Raw genomic sequence first — 12,180 nt, 5'->3', positions numbered from 1 at the left:
CGTGGACAACAGACTTTACACTCCGAAATGCTTTACGGTCTAGGACGAAATGAACGATCATTTTTGATCCTCAGATAAGGGAAGGTGACTTCATTTCCCGCTAACTTCGTCGGGTCAATTCGGGAATCTTCGATCCTGCTACTTAGCTGTTTCATTTCGGCAACTCAACTTGGCTCTATCCGATTCTCTCCAACCTTTCTACGAAGCATCTTTCGTTGCTTCCCCTACAGTTCGGTCTCAACGGAATTTACGAGTAGCTGCACGGGAGAGAAATTTGGGGGTTTCGCCATTAGGCCGAAAACCGGTTCTACATTCTAGCGCAACGAAACGAATTTGTTGAAGTATTTTAATAACTACCCAGGTAACCAATAAGCATTTCCAATGCAATTTAAAAGCAAGTCAATAAGCATTTAAGTTGCCTTAAATGCTACTTAAATGCTATTTTGGCAAAATATGCGGCTACTTTACTGCTAGCCCTCTTATAGTGCTGACAAAGCTTATTTGCAGCTAGTTACCAACAATAAGAATTTAAAAAGAATTGTGGATGCCAATTTACAACAGTTATGCAGTCAAAAAGCTGATAAACAACAACCTGCAGTATAAACAGTGGCGACTCGTGGGCGTTTAGCTTACCTGTTCAACCAGCGAAAAATACACATTAATACGCAGCTTTTTTTTATTATCGCAATTCTATATTTTAATCATAAAACAAACATTAGGGGTTTTCACCGTAGCGCTTGCCATGCTGCGTAAACGGTGTATTTCGTGTATGAACTGCCGCAATTCGCATTGCAGTTCCAGTTTCTATGGAGATGGAACTGTTATGCGAGTAGCGGCAGTATAAATACGCAATACTCCGTATTCGCAACATTGCAAGCGCTACGTGAATATCCCTATCTATTCAAATAGCAACGGAATACGACGGTTTACTTTACCAGCAAACTCGTCTCTGAATTTTAATTACGAACCGAAAACTTTTCGTTCAATTTACCTATTGAACCAAATTCAAGAATTACCACCTTACTGTGATGCACGCACAAGCCCACATCACACGCACCACAAGCAACAAGCAATATGCGTAAGTTGTTCAATGCTAAAGATGAACGAGTTAATGAGAAAATTTTTCGAATAATGCATGCCAAATTGCCAACCGCGCTCTTTTCAAATCCCCTTCGTACCAACACATTGTTCCTGGTGCTAATCTATAAAGCAACGTTCAAACGTCGTGTTGAACATTGCTCATTAGCTTCCTAACTAAATAAAATAAGGAATCAAAGCGCAGGCCATAAGGATATGTGGTAGTAAGTTGTTCAATGCTGAAGATGAACGAGACAATAAAGCGCCCGCGCTTTCGAGTAAAAGCTGTGTCACATTCTTTTTTAACCTCCTTCGTACCAACACATTGTTCCTGGTACTAATTCAGTATCAAGAATCAATACCAGGAATAATGCGTTGGTATGCTTATGCATTGAGATCTCTAATAAAGCAACGTTCAACTGTCGTGTTGAACGGTTTGCTCATCAGCTTCGTAACTAAACTAAATTCGTATTGCATTGCATATGCGTCGGTGCAAACGAAATTTTGTCGGGCTGAATTTTGTTTGCCTGTCCTATGAACAGGTTGAACATGCGGACGAGTCGCCACTGAGTATAAAACGCCAGGAATGCTAATAAACGACTGATTTACTGCTTATTTTAATGCTTATTGGTTACCTGGGTACGAATAATTATTATATATATAATTATTCGTATATCATCAATGAAAGCTTTGATATAATAAATTTCGTTTATCTATCGAAGTGCTACTTTAATTACGTATTACGAAATGATACTGCTACAACTCTTTCAACACGAGCAATCTGAGTTGCATGGTAAGGTGCCCAGATTTGAACTGCATATTCAAGAACGCTTCGTACGAGTGAGCAGTACAGCGTCTTTAATGCATACACATCACGGAATTCTCGTGCATTACGGCGGATAAATCCAAGCATAGCAAAAGCCTTAGAAGTTGTCGCATTTATGTGCTCGTTAAAACATAGTTTGTAGTTCATTATCACACCCAAGTCTTTGATCAACGTAACTCGATCCATGCTGAAACTGTTTACTCTGTAATCGTATTTTAGCGGCGTCCGTGCTTTAGTAAAACTTATTACCACTGACGAACTGACATGACACTTAGAAGAAAATCCTTTAAAAACCATCGTCCTGCACATCTTGCTTGCACACTAGCACCCTCTGTTATGCATATTGCGGAGTAGCTTGCATTTGCAGGGTTTTATGCTGTAGGGTTTTGCACATTTGAATGGTTTTATACTGAAAACTCAAAGCAACACTTGCGCGCCGCGGTGTGGCCATGTTGCGAAACATGCTTTTTTTGAAAATTGAGTGGTTTTTGATTGGACGATGGAATTATCGCGAGTGTCTCGTCTGTTTGTCTGTGTTATTACCTTGCACTTCGTTGCGTTCATCCCCATTCCACTGACGGCACACCAACTGACTACGATGTCAATGTCTTGCTGCAAAACAGCGCAATCGACCAACGAGCAAAAATTTTTAATTAAAATCTTGAGAAGAAACCTTCGAAACCACGTAAAATACGTCTTCCAGAATAAAACTAACTGATTTCATCAATACAAATTCATTGGATTTAGCTATTAAAACCATATCGAAAATGTGTTGCAAACATCGTTTCCTCTTCACCTACATCGGATTGTGAGCGGTATGTGGCAATACACTTTATGATTGTAAATTTTAGCTATTGCTGATTGCAATGAAAATTGTACCATCCAAACCCAACCCAGATAACACAAAATCGTAATAGAAAGTTCACATTAAATCGTTTTCATGTCAATTTCACATTGGAATTGTATAATGATTAGAGTATGTCAAATCGAAGTGAACAATAAGTTATTTTGCAGTCGTGCGTGTCTTCATATACAATTTATGACTGTGAATTATAAAGCAGGATAGACAATTGCAATATTTGATTATATCTTAATCATATATTCAGGAGTATTTAGTTGCGTGTTATAAAAACTACGCAAAAAAGAATTACAAATAATTGTCAAAGCTTTCGCACGTATATCGCCTCCACTTTAGTACATATATGTTCTTATATGGCGTGAAATATAACTTTTTCGTTCAGATATGATTTCGTATATCTCAGTAGCAATCGAGATATACAAACCAAATGGTTTACTGGGAAGCAGCACCATTTGTTGCATAAAGGGTTACGCAACTCTAATTGAAACATTCAAATATGGTAAAAGTTCGCATCAGTTACCTTTATCGAACTGTTATGTGATTGAAAAAGCGCAAGAGGTGGAGCCTATATGCAACCAATTGTTACACAGATGTTTTATGGAACATCAATGCGCGTTATCTATCCATTCGCGACTACGATACTAAAAGAGATTTTAAGCCTGTTCGCACTCCCACGAAATCCTATGCCGCGTTGTCAAAACTTGCGTGAAAACAAAAACAAAAATACTTTCTTCTCTTTTTTCCTCGCACAAAAACCAAACAATTATGAGCAACTTCATCACGAATTATGTTTAGCGGGAACCGGGATTTCCTCTCAGGGCTCCAAGACGAAAATTATTTATATTAATATTCTTAATGCGACTTTAGTTTTTTGGGCCTATTATGAGCTAATCTCCATGCCATTCAAAATTTATCGTGCAAAATATAATTTTGCTTTGTATTATTTGATGCGCCTCGTGAAAGTTATTAATTTATTTATTTTCAAGTTTAAAGAATTAACCCAGCCAGATTAAGAATTCGTTTACGATGGAAAAATGCGGTGTAAAATCGAACTAGATACTGCAATCAAATAATATTTTAGTAAATGCCATGGATTCCTGATGAATGTTCGTGTAATTATTGTTGAAATAAAAACATTCCTTCGTTGAAAAATATTTTTTCATAAAAATATGGCAGAATATGATGTTACATTGGTTGTATTTGTTTGGTTACATTTTATTTAACAATATGCCGTAATCAACATGATGCAACATCATGTGACATTATTGTTTAGCAATGGCATTATAATAACACGATGTTGCGATGAAGTATCATGTTACTAGATATAGACTAATATATTTGTGACAGCCAGTATAAGTATTGGATAACCTGAATCCAACATATTAATAACATTAAGTTGCTTATTTGTTGCGTGTTTCAATACTGTAACCGGTGAAGTTTTTTGCAATTTAAACAAAACTTAATAGCCACATGGAAGATGTTGCAAGTGCTGCTTGGGAAGTGCGATATCGCTCCTAAAAGTGCTATTTTGCATTAAATCGTTTCGGTATCTTCGGCGCACTTTTTTGTTATATTCCAAGCAATAAGTGCGCCGAAGAAACCGAAACCACAGAGAACAGACATTTATGCTCATATAAAATTTTACGCAAATGATGTGTAAACTTTTGAATAAGACACTAGCGACATCTCTCCTACGGTGCACCAGTCGCGCAACATCCGCGTTGCCAAATTTTATGTATTATCTTGTTATATACTACATATTCGAAATACTGGCAACTCTAACGAGAGTTACCGTAGTAACGGTTGTTGCGTTGCTCAACTTTGTTTATGTTATTTGTTGAACTCGGCAAAAGATTGTTAAAAGAAACCAGATAGGATTTCAAATTTTTATTTTATTCTGATATCGTGAACGTGATGATTCTGTTTTTCCGCATTAAATCGTACTATTCTTTCATTAACACCGTCTAACACCCCCGCAGCAGCACTTGCAGTAGCTTTCTCTGAGCACGTTCCAGATAACTTCCTGTACGGCTTCGTCGACGTCCGGTGATGCAGCGTTTGGATTTGTTCATTGATATCTCGGATCTGGCAATCGCTTTATTCACGGCATTTTGTCTGTCTGTACACCACTGACTCTCAACGCCGAATTCGTAACCGCAATAATCCTTGGCGCAGACGAATGGGCATGGAATTTACCGTTTATCGTTGTTTAATCTCTCTAAGAGTTTTAAATTTGTTTTCATTGGCGAGAATCGTGTACAAGCAATTTCGTTTCCTCCATCTGTTTACTCCAAACTGTTTATTCACAAAACAGTTAGTCGAAAGGGTTAAAAAGGGATTATTCAATCATTCAGCAATTTGACTAATTTTGATTAGTGATAAATGTTGTTTACTTTTATTTCAGGTTTGATGAGTAAACAGTATGTTAGTTGCTCTAGCAACTGTTAAATGCTTTATAAAAAATGTGACGAATGCTTTGATCAGCATATTGACTTTCAGTGATGTGAGCGCCACACAACGGGAGCATTACCACATACTTTCAAAATGGCGACTGGTCTTTACACACCCGGCGAGATCAAGATGAATGTCTGTTCTCTGTGCCGAAACGATTTAATGCAGAATAGCACTTTTATGAGCGATATCGCACTTTGGATGGTACAATTTTCCTTGCAATTGACAATAAATACAGGTAATTTAAAGTGATCCGAAAGCATTCAGGCTTAGAAAAGAATCCAAAGAATATTATTACGATATCAAACTAATCGAATTTTGAGCTGCTAGGTAAAAATGTGGCTGAATATTGTCAATTGCAAGAAAAATTGTACCATCCAAAGTGCCATATCGTTCATAAAAGTGCTATTTTGCATTAAATCGTCTCGGTCTCTTCGGCGCACTTATTGCTTGGAATATAACGAAAAAGTGCGCCGAAGATGCCGAAACGATTTAATGCAAAATAGCACTTTGATGAGCGATATCGCACTTTTGATGGTACAATTTTCCTTGCAATCAGCAATATGTTGAAAGGGTCCAATTCATGTAGGGGTCCAAATCAAGTTGGTTACCCTATTTCTAGGCGGATTGTGCTTATAAACCTTATTTGCACGGTGCCTAACCTCAACTCTGGTTTGACGTTTTTGTGTGTTTTGTTTTGATTCCCTTGGTAACCTAATTTTATTGCTAGTGGGTTTATTACTTGTAATTCGTATACCACTTGTTTGCGGAAACCGGAAATACCCGACTTTTCTGAAGCAGAAAAATGATAACAGTTCTGTACAACATATATTTTTGTCCTTTTTGCAGTTTTTTGCTTCTGGGTCTTGCGAATAAGTAATCAAAACAAACCCCACAACACTGTCAAACCTGGGGAGAAAAAAACGCACTGACATTTGCGTGCAATGCTTTATATGTGGCACATGATAATCATCTGGAATTTCATATGGAAATTTATCATTATTTATGTGCAGAATATTTTGAGTGCAATGTGCAAGAGTAAGGAGAGGGTTGCCAGTCCGTTGTTTGAGACAGTTGCCAGTCTTCTTTATGAAATGTTTTCGCTGTCGGCCCATTTCAGTCGTGATAAAGAACCAACTCCTGTTGATGTAATTGTGATGATGTGATGTTATGTTATGAGTTGTCAATGTCTTGTCGAAGTGCCATGTTTTGAAATATATTTTCAATTTCATAGCTGCAAGAGTAATGTAATCCAGACCCAGACGTGCGCATTGGTTCCTATCTTCTGCCAGCTATTGAGTGTTTAGAACGGAATCGTTCGATACGTGCTGCAGTGTATCTGGGTTTTTAGGACTTAAAACTTAGTATCTATTGGGAATCTATGGTCTTGTTGCAGAAAGAAAAGTAAAATTAGAAACAACAATTAAATCGAAATCATCAGAAGCCTAGTTGGGTTCACTTGAAAGCTTTAGTAATTTTTTCTTATTGCGCTGGTGTACCACTAGAATATCGATTTTTCTTGCTGTTCCAAGTGCAGAACAGTTTTCGACCTTTTTTTGAATAAACGACGAAATGGCTGTTGTGAGTATTTACAATTTAATTAAATGATTGTTTTTATATCGTGTGCTTGATTTCGTTATGATTCACAGATGATGAAAGCAATTAAATGTCCTACGGACGAACTGTCGCTGAAAAACAGGGCCATTGTCAACAGTACAGATTTTCCTGAGGATATCAAGTAAGTGGACAATACGAGATTTGGTAGAAATATTGATTATGTCTGTTTTCTTGAATTTTAATCAAGTTAATGGCAAGCTGTTCTATGCAATCACGTTGACATTTGTTTCGGGCGTTTACCTCAACATAAATTACAACATATGACATAAGTTATAACATATTTATCTTTTTTTTTTGTTTGATTACAGATACGTTGATGTCTCTACCGCTCCGGGACAACATTTCGTGTTTTCCGTAGAACGATGCCCGGATATCCCTAATTATTGCATCGGATTTTCTCTTCTGCAGCGCAAGTGGGCAACTCTGTCAATTAACCAGGACATATCGGTGAAACCGTTTCATTTTGATCGCTCTTCTGAAATTTTGTGTAGTGTTTGCATTGAAGTTGATTTTTTGCAGAAGAAAACGTAAGACGCTGAAAAATATTGGTACAACATGTTTGGTTTAATTGAACTTTGTTTTTCAGTACTACGCTCGAACCATACGACAGTGATCAGATGGCAAAGGATTTCATCCTGCAATTTTCCGGTCTCGCGTTGACTGTAGGTCAACCATTGGTGTTTAGCTTTGCTGACAAGAAACTACTATGCCTTTGTATCAAATCAATGGAAGCAATTGATGCTAACAGTAGTATGCAAGGTAGTAAAGCGGAGCCGAAAAAAACTAATTTTGGTCGACTGCTTGGAAATACAACAGTTACATTCGAGAAAATGGAAAACTCTTCTATTAACCTGGTTGGAAAAGCTAAAGGAAAAATTGTACGACAATCGATCATTAATCCAGACTGGGATTTTGGTAAAATGGGAATAGGTGGCTTGGACAATGAATTCAATGCTATCTTTCGGCGAGCATTTGCGTCTCGAGTATTTCCTCCGGAAATCGTAGAACAGTTGGGATGTAAACATGTTAAAGGTATTTTGCTATACGGTCCTCCCGGAACTGGTAAAACACTGATGGCACGGCAGATTGGTAACATGCTGAACGCTCGCGAACCGAAAATTGTGAACGGACCGCAAATTCTTGATAAATATGTTGGTGAATCTGAGGCTAACATTCGACGACTATTTGCCGATGCTGAAGAGGAAGAGAAAAGGGTAAACTTATTTTTAATATATTTTTAATACCACGTTGTTGCAACGCAGAAAGACAAATTTCGGCTCAAAAGTGAGATTTTTAATTTGGGGACAATGTTATTTTTTGCGTATACCCAATTCTTTTTTTCATTTTGCACGAGGAACACGTGATATGCTAACATAATCCATGCTATATGAAACTGCCTAGATCAGTGGTTCCCAACCTTTTTTGGTTTGGCAAATCCCCTGGCGAAAGTTGGCATACTATTTTGCTGCAAGTTAAATTTTTGGCGACACCCATTTATGTTCTCAATAACAACTTTAATATTCTATATAGAGTAAATGAGCTGCGTGTATTCATAATATTTATGATACCCTGCTGTTGTTGAACTTTCAGATATATATTATCCGCAAAAGGTGTTGGAAGAAATCTAAAACAATATTAATACTCTGGTACTTATTTTTCCGCCTGTTCCAATAGTGGTAGTTGTTTTCTGTAGTTTTCAGCGATTTGAACGGTTAACTAAAGTGTTTTAAAAATCGGGGTCGGGCATTACGGGGATGATTAGAATATGATCAGTTAAATTCAGTATGCAAACGCGGTTAGTTGGAAATCAATAAACGTTACATAATCCCTTTGCCATTTATTTTAAGACTTTTACATCCTATCATCAATTTTAGCTGGGTCCAAACAGTGGCTTGCATATTATTATCTTCGATGAAATAGACGCCATTTGTAAGGCTCGTGGAAGCGTGGGAGGTAACAGCGGTGTACACGATACCGTTGTTAACCAGCTGTTAGCGAAGATTGATGGCGTCGAACAGCTAAACAATATTTTGGTGATTGGTATGACGAATCGTCGGGATATGATTGATGAAGCTCTCTTACGTCCGGGACGACTAGAGGTTCAAATGGAAATAAGTCTTCCCAACGAAAATGGCCGAGTACAGATTTTAGCCATTCATACAAAGCGTATGAGAGATTTTAAAAAAATTGCACCGGACGTAGACTCTAAGGTTCGTGATGTATGTTGTTAGGCTCTGACAATACAGTATATAGAAATTTTTTGCTGCTTCAGGAACTAGCTGCTTTAACGAAGAACTTCAGCGGTGCAGAGTTGGAAGGTTTGGTTCGTGCTGCGCAATCAACTGCGATGAATCGATTGATAAAGGCATCATCCAAAGTAGAAGTTGACCCTGAAGCAATGGAAAAGCTCATGGTTAATCGCAATGATTTTCTACATGCACTGGAGAATGATATCAAACCGGTAAATGGTAACCGTTTTGTACAAGATGAAATCACTTATATGTTTTGCTTTCCTAGGCCTTTGGTACGGCACAAGAGGCGTTGGAAAATTATCTCGCTCGTGGCATCATCAACTGGGGTCTGCCAGTCGCACATGTCTTACAGGATGGTGCTCTATACACGCAGCAAGCTCGTGCTGCCGAAGGAACCGGTTTGGTTTCAGTTCTACTCGAAGGTCCACCGAATTCTGGAAAAACTGCATTGGCAGCGCAACTTGCAAAAATGTCCGATTTTCCATTCGTCAAAGTTTGCACACCAGATGAAATGGTTGGGTTTACAGAAAATGCAAAATGTTTGCAAATTCGCAAAGTAAGAATCTTTGAGATTTTTTTTACTACAGGTTAAAAATTTATTGCTGGTTTATTATTTAGTTCTTTGACGATGCTTATCGCTCAACATTAAGCTGCATCTTGGTGGATAATATTGAACGGCTTTTGGACTACGGTCCAATCGGACCACGATATTCTAACTTGACTCTCCAAGCTCTACTTGTTCTGTTAAAGAAGCAACCACCACGTGGAAAGAAGCTACTTATTTTGTGTACTTCAAGTCGAAGGTTAGCATCGGGCACAATTCCATTTGATTAAGAAAATGACATTTATTTCCCGTAGACAAGTTCTGGAAGACATGGAAATGCTGTCTGCATTTACTGCGGTTTTACATGTACCGAATCTCTCGCAGCCAGAGCATATTCTCTCAGTTTTAGAAGGATTTGATGATGTATTCTCTAAACAAGAGCTGTCCGTTATTTATAAACGGATGAAAGGTCATAAGTAAGATCATTAATCAATCATAAATCATGTCAGTTTGCAAGGTTTTATATAAATTTCATTTTCAGAGTGTTTGTGGGCATTAAAAAGTTGCTTGATCTAATAGAGTTATCCAGGCAAACTGATCCGCAACAACGCGCCAACAAGTTCCTTTCCAAGTTAGAAGAGGAAGGAGCGCTAGACGCAGGAACATCCATCCACTAACTTATAACCGGAGGGTAGCTATGGACACTAAGTATTACTTCTTTCAACGATGTATTTTAGGAACAAAAAATCTAAGTGACAACCCCTTTAGCGTTGACGGGGCGTTTCGATAATGATTGGTTGTCAATTGCTTATCAATAATAATATCTAAATATGCGCATTGCTATTAGCAACAAAAAATGTGGTCACTCTGAAATACCATCAATTATACAACTCATATTCTATACACAAAGAAGGCATACGTATTTACAAGTTTTCTTCTACGCTGAGACAAAGCTATTCGAGAAAACTAGATTAAAGATAATCCGCTTATATCGTAGAAGAAATTCTCATGCAAAGTATTGTCGCGTAGCTATGGCTCTAAAGTTCGAATGTTGAAAATGCAATAATTGTAGAAGTGTAAAGTTTATTATGAATAGTTCACAGTATGATGAATGTATAAATTCTATCTAAATATTTTCCTTTCATTCTCGTGTGTTTTCCTGGCTGTTATTCATTATTATATGCGTTAACGCTAGTGAATGAGCCCACTACGTTCCAGACCTCGAGTGTATGTGTTTAAATTTTTGATGTGTACGAATTTTTTTGTTATTTAATTGTAAAGCGATGCAACTGTGAGTCAGTAGAAAGTAATTGAATATCACTATCAGCTCCACGTCTTAGTTACCCTTCGCGATTGATAAGTATAGATATTAGAAGATGCAAATCAAAATTGATCTTTGGTAATTAAGGAAATATGTAAATGTCTACCCGTTGATTTATTGGTTCTCTTATATACTGTTCAAATTTTGTTTGCAATTGAATAGCATCATTTTTGTTGCACAACTGATTAAATCTAATTCTTTATATACTGAGCAAAAAATTTCGTTGAACTCTCGTTGGTTATGTACATTCCTGATTTGTCTTGACATATGGTACAATCATGCTCTAGCAAAATTATTGTTGGTAGTAACAACCGTAACATTAATTAAAAGCGTTAGAAATCGAGCAAACTCAAATTATTGTTTTTATGACGGTGCAAGTGTATAGATTATGCTTCTATATTTGATTAGATGAGATAAAGGTTGAACTTTTAAAATATTAGAAAATTACAAATATAATAAACTGTTACCAAAAGTATAATATCGAAACAATGAACTTACTTGCTTATTTACTTAGTTACTGATGTGTCCATGTGGGCCGGTTCGGCAGAACAAAGAGATGAAAAAAGGTATCTGTACTGTCGATAGTCTCCTGCCATATGGCATTCATCTGGTGCCAGGAAACAGCTTGAATAATGTTAGCTGGGCTATGCTACCATGAACCTCTGAGTCTGTCTCTTCTAGGTTTTCCTTACGTATTCCAGTCGAGTGCCTCCCTACAGACTTCGTTCTCTCCTTTCAACACCTTTCCTCATCTCAGGCCACAGTTAACGAAGACCTGTAGTTTTTGCGTTATCTCTACCGATACGCCTTGCGTCTGTTGACCCCCTTGTACGGCGACAACTTCATGGAATATAGAAAACCAACTTTTCAGTGACATCTGTCATATATTCTGTACTTCCGTTACGTGATTAATAAATACGTTTCTTTTATTCTTCGTTCTCTCTCTTGTTCAATACTATACACGTGTTTAATTCTGTCTTCTCTGATCCGGTATAATTCCACTGTAGTAATTCAGAACAGCGTCTAGCAGGCGTTGAATCAGAATCAGTCTTGGTCCCACCCGTATCGTGTTGCTTGACTGACAAGATATTGAAGATATTAAAAAGCTTGCACCTGTGTCCCACTATTGTCAAATCGGAATGATTGTCTATGTGATGTTAACTATGAGACTTGCTACCATGGAACTGTTGGCGAGAAAATGAAGCTTTCAGATCGCTGTTAGGAGAACAAGAG

The 12,180-nt window shown here is 37.5% G+C and overlaps 1 protein-coding gene across 1 annotated transcript; it reads left to right on the top strand.

Annotated features, from left to right (window-relative positions):
- Positions 1-6,422: 6,422 nt before the first annotated feature.
- On the top strand, positions 6,423-11,427 carry LOC128733077 (vesicle-fusing ATPase 1). The gene is made up of 10 exons (XM_053826676.1): positions 6,423-6,794; positions 6,863-6,951; positions 7,139-7,357; positions 7,417-8,044; positions 8,705-9,040; positions 9,103-9,291; positions 9,348-9,638; positions 9,701-9,885; positions 9,941-10,102; positions 10,168-11,427. Exons 1-10 carry the CDS (start codon positions 6,786-6,788, stop codon positions 10,301-10,303), a joined length of 2,244 nt encoding a protein of 747 aa, XP_053682651.1. The 5' UTR covers positions 6,423-6,785; the 3' UTR covers positions 10,304-11,427.
- Positions 11,428-12,180: the final 753 nt, after the last annotated feature.

The sequence above is a fragment of the Sabethes cyaneus genome, chromosome 1 (assembly GCF_943734655.1).
Source record: "Sabethes cyaneus chromosome 1, idSabCyanKW18_F2, whole genome shotgun sequence".
In the NCBI taxonomy this organism is placed as follows: Eukaryota; Metazoa; Arthropoda; class Insecta; order Diptera; family Culicidae; genus Sabethes; species Sabethes cyaneus.
Note: the sequence above shows the minus strand (reverse complement) of the source record. Positions and strands in the feature narration are given on the sequence as shown.